The sequence below is a fragment of the Xyrauchen texanus genome, chromosome 11 (genome assembly GCF_025860055.1).
Source record: "Xyrauchen texanus isolate HMW12.3.18 chromosome 11, RBS_HiC_50CHRs, whole genome shotgun sequence".
In the NCBI taxonomy this organism is placed as follows: Eukaryota; Metazoa; Chordata; class Actinopteri; order Cypriniformes; family Catostomidae; genus Xyrauchen; species Xyrauchen texanus.
In genome coordinates this window covers 37,608,170-37,624,973 of record NC_068286.1, presented here as the reverse complement: position 1 = coordinate 37,624,973, position 16,804 = coordinate 37,608,170, and the positions used below count along the sequence as shown (strand labels likewise).

The 16,804-nt window shown below is 37.9% G+C and overlaps 1 protein-coding gene across 2 annotated transcripts in view; it reads left to right on the top strand.

Annotated features, from left to right (window-relative positions):
• The window catches only part of grk4 (G protein-coupled receptor kinase 4), a 54,399-nt gene that overhangs the window by 14,359 nt on the left and 23,236 nt on the right, over nt 1-16,804 (top strand). The window contains exons 2-7 of one of the 2 annotated variants that reach the window (XM_052136885.1): nt 2,052-2,147; nt 7,707-7,819; nt 8,515-8,592; nt 8,779-8,879; nt 14,753-14,845; nt 16,682-16,745. In XM_052136885.1, coding sequence (XP_051992845.1) covers nt 2,052-2,147; nt 7,707-7,819; nt 8,515-8,592; nt 8,779-8,879; nt 14,753-14,845; nt 16,682-16,745 — 545 coding nt within the window. The remainder of the gene's footprint in view (nt 1-2,051; nt 2,148-7,706; nt 7,820-8,514; nt 8,593-8,778; nt 8,880-14,752; nt 14,846-16,681; nt 16,746-16,804) is intronic. The other variant, XM_052136886.1, reaches the window with a different exon arrangement.

Here is a 16,804-nt window from a genome sequence, read left to right as displayed (position 1 = left end):
GGGGACAGCCTCCCCTCCAACCTTTCCTGCAGAAATGAGAGCGCTGACCTGACTGCGCACCTCTGTGGGTCTTCAGACAGGGAAGAACACCAATTCGCGAACAAGCGCCACTTCAGGAGCGTAATGTTGCCCGGTAGAGGGAGCTCTGGCTTGGTTGATCGTGTCTAAGACAGCAGGAGGTAGGCCAGCTAATTCTTCCGCATCCAATCCAGGGGCCAGACGTGGAGGTTCCAGAGGTCTGGGCGCGGATGCCAGAGGGTGCCTCGTCCCTGAGAGAGAAGGTCCTTCCTCAGGGGAATTCGCCAGGGAGGGGCTGTTGCGAGGAGCACGAGATCCAAGAACCAAGTCCGAGAGGGCCAGTAGGGGGCCACCAGAATGACTTGTTCCTTGTCCTCCCTGACCTTGCATAGCACCTGTGCAAGAAGGCTCACTGGGGGAAATGCGTACTTGCGCAGCCCCTGGGCCAGCTGTGTGCCAGCGTATCTGTCCTGAGGGGAGCCTCCATTCGAGAGTACCAGAGCAGGCATTGGAAGGTCTCTCGGGAGGCGAATAGGTGTACCTGTGCCTTGCCGAATCGTTCCCAAATCAGCTGGACCGACTGGAGGTGGAGCCTCCACTCTCCGCTGGGCGTACCCTGTCGTGATAGTGCATCCGCTGCCACGTGGAGGCTGCCCGGGATGTGAGTGGCACGCTGCGACTTGTGCCCATTGCACACGGCGCCCCAACCCTGTTTGGAGGCGTCTGTGGTGACCAGAACGCATCTGGACAAAAAAACAGGTCTGTCCAGGGTTTGAAAGTCTGGCGGCAGGCGGGGGGTGATAAACACACGGTGCTTGCTGTGGCGCCATGCCCCTCTCTGGACTTGAGTCTGGAGCCAGTTCTGAAGCGGTCTCATATGCATCAACCCCAGTGGTGCGACTGCAGCGGAGGACGCCATATGCCCCAGGAGCTTCTGGAAATGTTTTAGAGGGACCACCGTGCCTGGCCTGAACAAGGTGAGGCATTCCAGCACTGACTGCGCACACTCGTTGGTGAGGCACGCTATCATTGAGACTGAGTCTAACTCCATGCGGAGAAAAGAGATGTTCTGAACCGGGGCGAGTTTGCTCTTTTCCCAGTTGACCTGAAGCCCTAAGCGGCTGAGTTGCCTGAGCACCTGGTCCCTGTGGACACACAGTAACTCTCGGGAGTGGACCAGGATGAGCCAGTTGTCGAGGTAGTTGAGTATGCGAACGCCTGCTTTCCGAATCGGGGCATGGGCTGACTTTCGTAAAGACGCGAGGGGACTGGGACATGCCGAAGTGGAGGACCTTGTACTGATACGCCTGGCCGTCGAACGTGAACCATAGAAAGGGTCGATGTCGACCATCCACTAACGCTGCCTCGGTGTGATCACGCCCCAGACACACGAGCGCCTGTGACCGTCAGGAGCGGAGAGAACTTGACCGCATCCAGGAACTACACAGGGGCAGAAGGGCATCTTGATAAAGACGCGTCCTGAAAAGGACATTCAATGGCGTTGTGTATTGCTCTTTTAGAGAATCAAATTCTTTTACAATATTCTCTTTTAGACAGCACTGTCTTAGCTGCCCTGCTGTGCAGAGAAGGAGAAAGCCGCTGATATGCGCCGTAGATCCAACAGCATACGCTCTTATAGATGAGGTGAACAGTTTTGTGAATCGCAGCTTGCTTCTCACACAACCGGTCGGCACCGAAGAAAATTTCTGAATGAACAGACGCATTTCCCTTCCTTTATACCCTTATGTTGGGGGCGGGACATGCAAATTCTGTCTGCCAATTTCTCATTGGCCTTTTCTCAAGTTCAGAGATGCGCGAGGCTCTCAAGAGTGACCACTAGTGACGCTTCTTCGACACAACGTCGAAGTGAGCGACAGACGGGGAACATATTTTAGCATTTATTATCTTTTTAGCCCTACTTTGTGAAAGCAAAAAATAAAAGATTGTGTATTTCGGTAAGAGCTGTAGCAGCTACCTGATTGTATTGTAATTTGCATTGCGTTCACCTTAATTGTTCTCTCTTTCTCTTATAGGAGGAGGAGGGAAACGGAATGGGCGGAGCAAGAAATGGAAGGAGATGCTCAAACTGCCTCATATCAGTCAGTGTGAAGAATTAAGATGCACTATTGGTAAGATGGATGTGTATAAGAGAACATTCAGAAATTGCATCTGGCTTAATATGGGTTTTGAGGTATAAAAAGTCACATGCCACATGTCATTGTTTGTATGTGTTTACAGCATTCCTAGTGGCACAGGAACTAGATGCTTTCTGGATATCATGCAGCCACATTCTGGTTTTGATCGTAATTGTTCTGAACAGTAAATGAAAGTTAAATGAACAGTTAAATTGAGTCTCATTTAATAGTGTTACATAATTCTATTTAATCATTGTCCATCCCACTGTTACAAAGGAACTTCTTTTAACTCTGTAAAGCCATGAAAATAAGTTCATGTAAATATGAAAGAATTGTCAGAAAATATATATTTTTTTTCATTGAACTCTTTTAGTACCATTAGAAAATGTACAAATAAATCATAGAATTTTTTGCTCATGTTGTTTTTATGTATTATATTTGATACATTAGGCTTTAAAGGTCATTATCCTTCTGAGGCCCAGCAATTCGTTTTTGTATAGGACATTTGTTATTTAAGTTTTTCTTGGCTCATACATGCTCCAGTGGAAAATCTTGGAGTATTATCAGAGGACTCCCTGGGCCTAATGTATGAGAGTTTGGCCATGAAGACTTTCTCTCCTTGGTCTATAAATATGGATTGATATGTATCATTGTTCAATTCAGCACATCAATACAGTATGAATATTTTTTTCAATAAACCATTTTTATCATATGTATTTTATGCACCAAATACTATATTGATATTTAAAAAAGGGAAACTTTTTTTCGCTGGGTCTCAGGAACTTATGGTAAGATAAAATCATAATAGCTTGTAATGTAAAATAATTAGATCTTTATAATGACAGAGCAGGATGCATATATGAAAATACACAGAAATATTAGTTAACACTAAATATATCTTATAAAAAGTATATGTCAGAATTGTATATGTCTTTTATAGCATGAATGGAATGGAATGGTGATTGAGCGATATACCACAAAAGCCTATTGTATCATATTTCATACATGTAACTTCAACATGCTTTTTCAATAAAATAATATCAGTAACAATATAATCATTACTGTCACTTGACTTAATTAATATAAGCTGAAAGTTATACCAACATAAGAGTCATTGTTTTTGCGGAAGTCTGCCGCCATTTTAAATAGATCGATATAAACATTTTAAAACACTTTTTTTAAACAAATAGACACTACGTGGTGCCATAAACATGTGAAACATGATTTTTTTTCCTTTTCAGCTAGAACAGAGAGTGAGACAGGAGTCGTCAAAAACTGTATATCATATTTGATACATATGGTGTTATAGGGTTAACATTACGTATAGTATAGGGTGAGGTGGAAGCAAGTGTATTCCTGTTTATTAACTCAGTGATGTAATATGTGGGTTTCCAATTAAATTAACTGAAATTATCGGCATTGATCTGACAAGGAAACAGCTCATTTGAATGCTTATTTTTGTTCCAATTCATTATGTCTAAACAGTTATCCATCTGTTACTGTACATAATAATGTTATTATACTTATTTTCATCATGTAAAATTCTAGATTGGAGATGTAGTTTTAAAACTTTTTCTTTTTGATTGTTGACATGGGATAAAAACTCTGTTGATGCATCCCTAAATTACATTTATTGTTAAGTGCACCAAGGCATGTTTTTTATAAGATTCTCTGGCTGATACAACAATGTTCTTGGACGTCTTATTGACACCCATTTGATGAATCTCAAAAAACTTGTCAAAGAAATGTCCTGGTCATATTTAACCTCAAATCAACACTAAGAAAATATGGAATTATATTTATATGCATAAAAAGATTAATTTAGCATAATTATAATTTTTTGCATTGTGACCATATTTTGTAGGAAACTTAACATTTTACTCCCAATTTGTATAATTGTATCACGTCCAAACTCTTTACTTTTCCTGTTCCCATTGTTTTCATTGGTGATTCTCATTACCGTAACACAGTAATTTTTGTACTGTATTGCAGAAAAATTGCTGTTGTACAATTATTTATTTATTTATTTACTTTTTCAATTAAACTCAGTGAAAAATATAGTATATAGTATATAACACTATAATGATAAATACTTTTTAAATACCTACAATTGAAATAAAATGTTATGTTTTTCAAATTTTGTAAATGGGAATATTATAATAATTATTTTTATGTGGTGTTGTAATAAGAAGGGGTATAACTCTGCATAACTGTCATGAAAATAATGTTACAATGAAAAAATCTTAATGGCCCTAAAATAGGCATAATTTTGTATATGAAAATTATTATTTATTACTTGTTTCTCTGGATTTTAGAGTAAAATAGAATCAGGATATTTTCTTGACAGGTTTCCCCTATCGGCATGAATAAAGCATTACACAGAAATGTAAATGTATTACTTTTACATTTATGCATTCGGCAGACCCTTTTTATCCAAAGCGGCTTACAGTACATTCAAGGTATACATTTTTTTTTTATATACAGTATATAGCCTGTATCAGTTTGTCATTTCCCTGAGAATAGAACACATGATCTTGGCATTGCTAGTGCCATGCTCTACCATTGTAGAAATGACTTCATTAAAGCTTTATTTGTCACCAGACACTGTGTTTTTGAATAGTTCCATCTTTTGTAACATATTTAACAAGTTTTATAGGTGGAAAACTTGTTTAAATGGAAAATAAATTACTTCGTTCACCTTTGAAATGACAAAATATTAAAATATTTATAATTAACTTCCTAAAAAGGGATTGGTTTATTGTAGACTTACTAGACATACAGTCTGTTCCTCATTAAAGGACAGAGTTTATATCATTCAGAATGCTGCTTTTAGTCAAACATGCATGCTGGTGTGTGGGCAGGTGTTTGTGTGTTTGCGTCAGACAGCTGTAGACCTTGGCTCAGTGAGGAAGACCCGACAGAGTCTGTTTCTCTTGGGCAAGGATGTACCAGGCCTGTAGCGTTCCACAGAGTCCTGCAGAGCTTGAGCTCTCTACTCACCTTACTGTGATTTACCGCTTTGGCTGTGACTGTGCACTGGATGCTGAGTGAAGGGTGGTTCCTTTATTTTGCTGAGTAGCGTTCTGCAAAGCTCTGCACTTTTGTGCATATGTGTGGAGGAAATATATCAATAAAGGGGTCAAGTCATAATTTTTTTGTCACTTTATTTCTTTAATATTTAGGTCCACAAAAATGTTAGTCAAGTTTTTTTTTTTCAGACTAAAGAGTCATATTTTAATTTTTCATCACCAAAGGAATAGTTCACCCAAAAAAGATAATGCCCGTATGGCATCTCTCTTAAACTCGTATGACTTTCTTTCTTCTTCGGACCACAAACAAAGATATCTTTAAGGGAATATGATGTTTATATCCATACAATGCAAGTCAATGGGGTCCAAAACTTCTAAGCTCCAAAAAGGACATAAAGGCAGCAGAAAGGTAATTGTTAGGACTCAAGTGGTTTAATACATGTGCAGATGGCGCTCTGCACTTGTATAAAGCACAAGGAAGTGTATTCGAGCTAAGGGCTGTCATGATTATGAAATCTGGCTGAAGATTTATTGTCTGTTTTAGGGATTTAACGATTTTGATAATTAATTGTCATACATGTTGTCATTGTTCTTTCAGTGTATTTGTGCTATGTGTGACCTTAAGGAGTCATATAAAGGCCTATATATTAAAATTAGAATCATAAATCCACCTTATTTTTCAGCATGACTAAGGCACCACCATTATCCACCTTGAATGTGGACCTCTTCTGTTATAAGCCTGAGGCAGGGCGGAGGGCGGGGCCGGGTCGTGATTCCGCACACCCGGCCACTAATTAGGCAGATGAAGGCAGAATAGAGTGTTACGGACAGCTGTCCGACACCTGTGTGTGTTTCTTTTTGGTTCAGTTTTTCATTAAAATATTATTTATATTATCAAGCCAGTATTTGCCTCCTCCTTTCCATTGAACTATGTTACACTGGTGCCGTGAAGGAGGAGGGATGAGCCATAGTAGAGTCTTTGCCACTACCATCCACCCCAATGGAAGAGTTGGGAGACCGCGATGCACTGTTCATGGCATTTCTATGTTCACTTAAAAGTCTTTATTTAAACAGTAAAATGGGATTTGAAGTGCACAATAATCACGGTTGTTTTAATAATCAAGCTTCTCTCATGAATGCTGCATGAATGTTTGTACTTTCTACTCCGTAAAGAGTGTGTCTATTGGAGAGTCCTCATAATGATAGGAGTACATATGTATGTATGTGTGTGTGTGTGTGTGTGTGTGTGTGTGACAAGCTAAAGAATATGTAGAGAGTGAGTGAATGTCAGGATGTAATATTATATGTAATAATATATATTCAAAATACAATTATAAATCCACATTATTTTTCAGCGTGACTTAAGGCACCATATAATCAAGCTTCTCTCATGAATGCTGCTAGTAGACTGCTGATGTCAAGATTTATAGTGAATAAGAAGTTGCATTTTGATCTTTTCCTTCCAAAAACTGATCGTATTGCTTCGGAAGACATGGTTTAAATTTCTTTTATGGTCATAGTCGTATGGATTATCTTTATGCTACCTTGTATGCTTTTTGGATCTTGACATTTTTGGACCCCATTGACTTGAATTGTATGGATATAATCACTTCATATATCCTTGAAATATCTTTGTTTATGTGACTTTCTTCTATGGAATATAAGTTTGAGACGGCATAAGGGTGAGTAAATGATAAGAGAATTTTGGGTGAACTATTCCTTTAAACGGTTTGTTTTTTGCTGCCATTCCTTTAAGTCTTTATATGCGTAAATTAATTTTTCATTTGTGAAGTGAGTAACATTGCTTTGCTGTGTTAACTCTTAGGCAGCGTGGTTGCTGTCAGATCCAGTATAGTTTGGGTAGCCCTATCCATAAATAACGCCTGCAATACCATTGTGACAGCTTCACAAAACAACCCTCGCTAAAGCAGGCCACAAAAACTTTATATAATGACCAGGAAACTTGGCTAAACTTTAGCCACCTATGGTTGGAATTTTTCAGAAAAATTCTGTTAGTACATTTACATTTATGCATTTGGCAGACGCTTTAATCCAAAGCAATTTACAGAGCCCTTATTACAGGGACAACCCCCGGAGCAACCTGGAGTTAAGTGCCTTGCTCAAGGACACAATACTGGTGACTGTTGGGTAGTAAAAACAAACTGGAATAATAGTCTTTTCTTCTTCTCTTTTAGGAATAAGTTTCATTGCGACTCTCCCATTATTACATCATTGCGACTGGGTGACACAGAATAGGCATCATTGGCATATAAATGTTTTGCAGAAAATGTTTTACAGCTTAGTTTCATTAAATTGTTTTTTTAGACTGGGAAGAATGTTTTGAGTTCTGAAAGTTACAGAATAATTTCATAGTACTTTTAAATCTTTTAATTTGAAATGACCAAGAAATGTGATATTTAAAAATATGACCCCTTTTAAATTATTATAGATAATGTATAGTAGAAAAACAAATGTGTAGATAATAATTTTGACTTTCACTCTCTCTTGTGTTTATCTCTCTCAGAAAGGGATTACACTAGCCTTTGTGAGAAGCAGCCAATTGGTCGGCAGTTGTTTCGGCAGTACTGTGACACACAGCCCAAACTGCGCCGTTGCATAGATTTCCTGGATTCAGTGGTATGAAATCTCAGCACACACACTCAAACACACACATACTGGACTATGAGAAACCCTCCTGACATTCACTCACTCTCTACATATTCTTTAGCTTGTCACACACACACACACACACACACTCAAACACACACATTGGTACTCCTATCATTATGAGGACTCTCCATAGACGTAATGATTTTTATACTGTACAAACTATCTATTCTACCCCCTAACCCTACCCCTAAACCTAACCCTCTCAGAAACCTTTTGGCATTTTTACATTTTCAAAACAAACATTGTTTAGTATGATTTTTATGCCGTTTGAATTACGGGGACACTAGGGATGTCCTCATAAAGCACATTTATAGCATAAAACCCTCATAGCTACTGGTGTGTAACCTCAATAAATGTCCTCTTAAACCAACAAAACCAAAACACACACACACACATACACACATCATTTCACAGTCTCTATAAAGTCAAACATGGGTGATTCTGTAACTTCTGGCAATTTGCAGTCCATGCTATGAAAACGGAAAATAATGGGCTGTGTGTGACATTTTTTTTATGCCATTTATTGGAAAAGTTCACTGTTTTTGCCATGTTCCGACACTAGTTTTTACATTTTACAATTGAATTTTTTGTCAAAACTTGTCCCCAATTATACGATTTGCAGTATCTATGTGTCATTTCAGTGTGTATGTGTGTTTGTTTAGGCAATGTATCAGGTGGCTCCAGATGAGAAAAGGAGAGACGTCGGTTTAAAAATTTTAGACACATATTTTAATAATGGGGTAAATATTTGTTCAATTTTTTTTGCCCTCACGCACCTGCCCTGACAATCTCCAACATGCACATGTGCATTGAAAGATTTCCTGTTCTGAATTAATGTTCCTCTTTTTTGCCATAACACCATATTTTCTGTCGACCCCTTTTCCTGTTTTTTTCTCCCTCTTTTTCACACTTTCTTCCTTATGTAGTCGGCAGCTCATCTACCAGAGATGGCTCAGGACGTGGTGGGGGAATGCAGACAGAAACTGGAACAGACCCCTTGTAAAGAGCTGTTTCAGGAATGTACCAGGTAACAACAGAACAACAAAGACCGTTCACTTGACTGCGATCTTTGTGATGCCTCCAGGCAACTTTTTCTTGTCAGTCAGATCCTGCCTACTTAAAAAATACTTTCTGACTATTCTGTCATTATATTCTCACTCTCATGTCATTCCGAACCCATATGGCTTTATTTTTTCAGCAGAACACAAAAGGAGATATTTTAAAGAATGTTGGTATTGCTGATTTCCCTACAATGGCACTTGATAGTGACTCGCTTTTAAAGCACCCAAATGTGTCAAAAGAAATCCATATGACTTGTGCTTTATATTTGAAGTCATCTGAAGTCATATGAAAAAACTGAACATTGTTATTTTACAGTGAACATCTTGACTTCCACTATAGCTCTCATTTTCGCTTTAATGAGTGCATGAGAGAACCTCCTTCACAATGACTTGTGCTTCTGTGTTGCAAAAGGCAAAACAACACAACTTCTCATGCGAACAATGCAAATTCTTGGGTGAACACAGAGACAATGAGTGTGTTTACATGCACACCAATACGCTAATAATGACCAAAAATCAAACAACCCAACAACAGTTTAAACAGGCATGTGCACAACACTTGGATTAGCCGGTAAAGCTGTTTACATGCAGAGCGAAATAAAAAATCTACCTGTTTCAACCGGTAACCCTGGGAAAGGAATGTCGTTTAAGGCTTTTACATGACCACACATGTTGTCTGTTTTATTAATTATAATCGGTGAATGATCGTGCATGTTAACACGCTCATTGTGAACAAGCTCATTGTGAACAAGGTTGTGAGGGAGTCAAGAGACCTGTAAAAATGTCTCAGAGCCTTCAAGTCAAAAAGGTTGAGACAGTAGAGTTGTGGAAAGGACTGAGCGTTGCAATTTCTCCAGCTTTGTTCGGAATGAAAGAATGAAAGACACAGCTTACTAAGTATTAAGGCCTCAGCACACTCACGTGAAATGCTTTTTCGTTCTTCGCTCAGAGCCAAAATGACTTTCAAAACAGCTGAGCAACGATATACTGTTTGTGAACATTCAGACACTGGCCATGCTGCTGTGGGAGGGTTTTAGAAGTACATTTGTACATCTGTATTAACTACTCAATGTTCATTTAAAGTAATATATAAGCAATAGATAAAGTGTAATTTGTCATGATTACCTCCGATTACACACTCATTTATAATGACACTGTTACTACTGCAAATATGGGTGTATAAAAGAGTGTAAATGGGTAGATTACAGACGATAGGCATATCTTACTTTTGGCAGATGATGAATGGCTTTCGGCTGCAGATGGCACATGAGTGAATGGGCACTTAAGAGTATTTGAATTTAATTGATTTATTTCGTAGACAAAATTGAAAAAAAAAAAATTACATGACATTGTCTTGGAAAATGTCTGTACATGAATGATTGCACATTCGTGTGCATCCGGAAAGTATTCACAGCGCTTCACTTTTTCCACATTTTGTTATGTTACAGCCTTATTCCAAAATTAATTAAATTAATTATTTTCCTCAAAATTCTACAAACAATAACCCATAATGACTATGTGAAAGAAGTTTGTTTGAAATCTTTGCAAATTTTTTGCAAATAAAAAATGAAAAGAAATCACATGTACATAAGTATTCACAGCCTTTGCACAATAGTTTGTTGAAGCACCTTTGGCACCAATTACAGCCTCAAATCTTTTTGTGTATGATGCAACAAGCTTGGCGCCCCTATTTTAGGACAGTTTCTCCCATTCTTCTTTGCAGGACCTCTCAAGCTCCATCAGGTTGGATGGGGAGCATCGGTGCACAGCCATTTTCAGATCTCTCCAGAGATGTTCACTCAGGTTCAAGTCTGGGCTCTGGCTGGGCCACTCAAGAACATTCACAGAGTTGTCCCGTAGCCAATCCTTTGTTATCTTGGCTGTGTGCTTAGGGTCGTTGTCCTGTTGGAAGATGAACCTTCACCTCAGTCTGAGGTCCAGAGCACTCTGGAGCAGGTTTCCATCAAGGATGTCTCTGTACATTGCTGCATTCATCTTTCCCATGATCCTGACTAGTCTCCCAGTTCCTGCCGCTGAAAAACATCCCCACAGCATGATGCTGCCACCACCATGCTTCACTGTAGGGATGGTATTGCCATTCAGGCCAAAGAGTTCAATATTTGTTTCATCAGACCAGAGAATTTTGTTTCTCATGGTCTGAGAATCCTTCAGGTGCCTTTTGGCAAACTCAAGGTGGGCTGTCATGTGCCTTTTACTGAGGAGTGGCTTCTGTTTGGCCATTCTACCATACAGGCCTGATTGGTGGAGTGCTGCAGAGATGGTTGTTCTTCTGGAAGGTTCTCCTCTCTCCACAGAGAAACGCTGGAGCTCTGTCAGAGTGACCATCGGGTTCTTGGTCACCTCCCTGACTAAGGCCCTTCTCCCCTGATTGCTCAGTTTGGCCAGGTGGCCAGCTCTAGGAAGAGTCCTGGTGGTTCCAAACTTCTTCCGTTTATGGATGATGGAGGCCACTGTGCTCATTGGGACCTTCAATGCTGCAGACATTTTTCTGTACCCTTCCCCAGATCTGTGCCTCAATCCTGTCTCGGAGGTCTACAGACAATTCCTTGGAGTTCATGGCTTGGTTTGTGCTCTGACATGCACTGTTTACTGTGGGATGTTATATAGACAGGTGTGTGCCTTTCCAAATCATGTCCAATCAACTGAATTTACCACAGGTGGACTCCAATCAAGTTGTAGAAACATCTCAAGGATGATCAGTGGAAACAGGATGGACCTGAGCTCAATTTTGTGTGTCATGGCAAAGTCTGTGAATACTTATGTACATGTGATTTTTTTGTTTTTTATTTGTAATACGTTTTTAAAGATTTCAAACATTTTCTTTCACATTGTCATTTTGGTGTATTGTTTGTAGAATTTTGAGGAAAATAATGAATTTAATCAATTTTGGAATAAGGCTATAACATAACAAAATGTGGAAAAAGTGAAGCGCTGTGAATACTTTCCGGATGCACAATATGGGTAAGTTTGCACCAGCTCGTTAATAACCATATACATCAGTGTGTTGACTGATCTTAACTGACTGAACAGGAATTAGATGTCGGCCTCAAAGTCTAGGTCACACCTGGCGGTAAGAAGGTGTTTAGCAGCCAGTACAACGTTTTCCTGAAAGATCACCCTGGCACTTTATGGCCAGATTTTGATCTAAATGATGTCACAATGGTTCAGTCTTCATTTTCGTAAGAAGTGTGCATGGCTTTTTACATAGTATACAGAACATCAGGGTTCCTCAATAGACGGATGTGGCCCGCGAGAGACAACTGTTTGGCCTGCGCTAAAGGCCTGTTCACACCAAATCCGTGAGGATTTTGTGAGACGAACTTCCAATGAAATGTCTATATTAAATGGTAAAAATTTAAAAAAATATATATAATTATAATTCTCCCCTGTACAGTATGCAGCTCTGTTGCTGTTCTACAAACATGTATACCAGTCTATTGCCCTGCCCAGCTGTCAGTGCTAGAGATTAAAACATTGAATGCTGTTAAAGCATTTATTTACCTGATTTGGCATAACTGTTGAATTATATTCTTCAAATGGTGTTGATGCATTCTGAGGAGTATATAATCTGTGTTTTTATGTGAGTGAGATAAGTAAATAGCACTGCTGCATAAACATACATCCTTACAGTATATTTGCACATGGAGGATATGGAGATCCAGGTTGTTCATTAAAGGCTTATTTTCTTTTTTCTTTTAATTTTAAAGTTGTGTAGTTTTGTGTGTCTGTATTGAAACTAAATAAAACAGGCTACAAATACTAACAAAAATAACTAATAAAAAAATCGTAATACTTGTTGTGACTTTTATCTCAGGAATTAAAATAGTGTATTTGCATTTTTTTGTTCAAGCAAAAACAAGTCAATACAAAGATGCTAAAATTGCAAATGTATTAAATGGAAGGTCAAGTCCAGCACATTGCATTTTGGTATAAAATATTCCATACAGTATGCTCTGTTTTGGTCATTTGAGGATCCCATGCATACAAGAAATACCCATACTGCACACACTATCCTGTACATACAAATAGTATGTGTATACTGTGGCAGTATGCTATTCTGAACATAAATTCCCATATATTTTTCCACAAATTGTCTGTCTCCTCCTTATACTGTCTCTGGTAAAGCACACACTTGCACATCCATGCATTCATATGCCATCACGCATACACTCACAAAAACTCAAAGATAGACAATTTGCACTCCTGCATAAAGTCTGACGTAAATGTTGCATAGTTGTATTCTTTAGTTTATTATTTTTGGTTGTTAAGCCTGAAGATTATACAGTAAGCTTGCCCATGTCTTAACACGTGTTCTTTAAATTGTTTGCTTATGTTGAATTGTCATGACTGTGAAGTACGTAGACTCGTGGGTGTGTATCTCTGTTTGTGGTTTTAATATTTTGGGGTTTAATGAAGGTTTACGCTAGCGTGAAGACTTTTGGTTTTGGAGTGACTCGTTAGCTGCATTTGTGCTGTTGCTCTGAATAATGTAAACATGTGACATTGAATCCAAACAGAGTTTTGTGTGTTTGCTGCTGATTTGCCTCAATCTGTCTTTTAGTCCTGTTTAGTTTAAACTTCTTTAAACTACTTTAAACCTTCCTGTTATATCTCTATGGGACTGTTCATTTAAACACTTCATTTAATTTGAAGATAAGAAAGTCACAGGGATGGCATGAGGGTAAGTAAATGATAAGAGAATTTTCATTTTTCACATTTTGGGTGAAACATTCCTTTAAATAGTTTGTTTTTAGATAATTGTAGTTGGAGGTAGCTAATCTTTGCTAGTAACATGTGTTGTTTTTTCAAAAGGGTAGCTTGACTGTTGTTTAACTGTAGCTGTGTCTCGTTTGGAAGGCTTTGTCCACCGGATGTGGCATTTGTCGGCCGCATACGTCATCGAGACTGTCTCGTTTCTGAAAAGTGATTAGAACACTTCGAATGGGACCTTCTTTCACGGGAATTCGGAGGATGTTTGAGGTGTATCCTTCGTGGACACTCACTATCCACAATTCTTTGCTTCAATGGACATGTGTAAAAAAAAATATGACGCCATTTAGACCGTAAATATGACGTTCAAACGCAAGGAATGTCAATTCCCAAGTTGAAGTACCTCAGTAAATGGGTGAGGATTATATATTAATATATAATTAAAATAAAGTATTAGACTAAAAGGATTCCTGTAAAATTTATTTTCTCTCTACATAATTTTTACTCTCCTAAATTTTACCTCATACATTCCCTTCCAAAGAGACTTCTTCCTTCTCACTCATCGCATTCGCGCATGTTAAAGAGTGGCGTGCTGTCATAGCAACCATGTAACATTCTGTTTCCGTTTGTCCTACGAAGGCCGTCTCGTTTAAACGATACGTGTTTAAAGTAGGATGCTCGGTATACTGCAGCCTTCAATGGACGCGTCGTACCTCGCATGCAGCCTTCGAAACTAGACACAGCCTGTGCCAAATATTTATCTTGTAGCTCATAAAGCTGTAGTTTTAAAGTAGCTTCTCCATCAGTTTGGATAGTTCAAACCAGTCTTTTCCTACATAGTCACAGTCAGTTGCATTCTTTTCCATGACTCTCTACTTAAGGTTTATTTGCATAGTCTTTGTTCTCAAGCCAGGTTTTACCAGGAAACCTGCACTTTCCACATTTTATTTCGTGCCCAACTCCCCTGGAGCTATTTAGATAAAACTTGAGTCTATGTTTTCCGACAGTGTGTCATTTTGTATTGAAATCATAAAGGCACTGGTGTCTATTTCAATTGAGCCTCCACACATCATTCTTATTCAGTCTTTCTTTCTTTATCTCTTTTCAGGATAGTTCGTGAATATTTAGGTGGGGCTCCGTTCTCAGCATATCAGGAGACAATGTACTTTTCCCGCTTTCTCCAGTGGAAGTGGTTGGAGAGGTGAGTGGCATCTCCATCAACTTTTCTGATTGGTGGATTCTGATCACCTCTCACTCTAATAAACAACCTTAATGGAACTCAATCCCTCATTCTCATTCAAAGCCATATTCAAGTGGGGACTTAATATAAGATCTGCATTCCTACTTTATGGTCAGCATTTGTTGTTGAATTGTGTTTTTTGTACCATTGACATACTGTAGCTTTGCGGTGTATAGTAAAGACCACTTGTCACATTTGTATTTACATTTGCATAATAATAAATCAGATCCTATTTGATAAAAATAAGATGTAAATAAAAACCTGTAAGCATGTACATCCTATTGTGTCCTGAATGAACACACCTCAAAATTACACATTGCTTTAGGTACAAAAAAAAAAAGAAAAAGTGTTAGGCCTCATCATAAATAATCATTCATATGCAAAAAGAAGCCTGCACACTATTTATAGGAGAAAGAGATAAGTTATCTCATTACATGCGAGATAAGTATACATACTTTGGTCACAGATGAACTTCCTCAGTGCTTGATTGCCATACCAAACATAGGATACATTTAAAGTCATACAAGTCATATGTTAACATGGTCACATGACACAACATGACAATCAAACTCCCACAATACATACCAACACCAATACACCTCAAAAACTCATTGATTCAAGATTTGGTAGTACACTACACAATAGAAGTGTGTGTATGTATGTGTAATATATATATATATGTATGTGTAATATATATATATATATATATAAAATATTAGGGCTGTCAATTTAACACGTTAATTCAGTGAGATTATTTTTTATTTTTAACTAACGCGTTAAGAAAATGTACGCAATTAATTGCAATGCCCCCGGACCATAATAAGGAAGATGCCTGAGAAATGCAAGCTTGTAGTACCACCTGTTTACTCCAGAGGTCAGTAATTGAAATTTCAGCTGTGTGTCAATGCACAGTTTATACAATGAAGAAAACAACCATCCAGCAGACAGAACAACACAAACATGCATTACATTCTTGTGTTCAAAAAACTTGGGAGTACAAATTCAAACTAAGGGTTCTCAAGATGTGTTCTAAGTATTAAACTATATTTAACTTGACACAGTGACCTAAAAATGTTATGTTTAAGACGCAACGCATCCGAGACGCCACACAAGCATGTCTGACGCAGGTGTAAATTGACTGATCCTTAAACAAGCCCTCAAAATAAATCTTGAACTGATTGACAAATTCACTTGTGAAATGGATTGCTGTGAACTGTGTGTCAATGATTGGATTATGATCAATAATATGGTAGTAAACAATACATTGTATTCTAAATCCTCGTTTTGTATTGTCTTATCAATGATTAACTCTTCTGCCACAATAATGTAACGCATTTTAATTATCTGAATATATATATATATATATATATAATTTTTAAATATTTAAAGATAACTAAGTATAATTATTTCATCATTATATATTGAATTATTGTTATATGAGGGGCTTTCTCAGCAAATATTTGTAAATGCGATTAATCGCGATTAATTAATCGAGACACCATATTATTAATTTGATTAAAAAAAAATCAATTGACAGCCCTAATATATAGCCCTAATAATAATAATAATAATATATATATATATATATATATATATATATATATATATATATATATATATATATATATATATATATATATATATATATATATATATAGAGATGTCAGGCTTCATCTTAAACACATACAGGATCAACTTTGATTCATAACACAGCCAGTAATGAATTATTTGCTAATGAAACACTGAAATTATTGAAATTTATGCAGTGAAATTATTTAAACTGTATTTCATTTGCAGGCAACCAGTAACCAAAAACACATTCAGACTCTACAGGGTATTGGGAAAGGGCGGATTTGGTGAGGTGGGTAGTTTCATTAGTTTTTATGACCTCATATTACTTGCATGAAATATTTGTTCTTT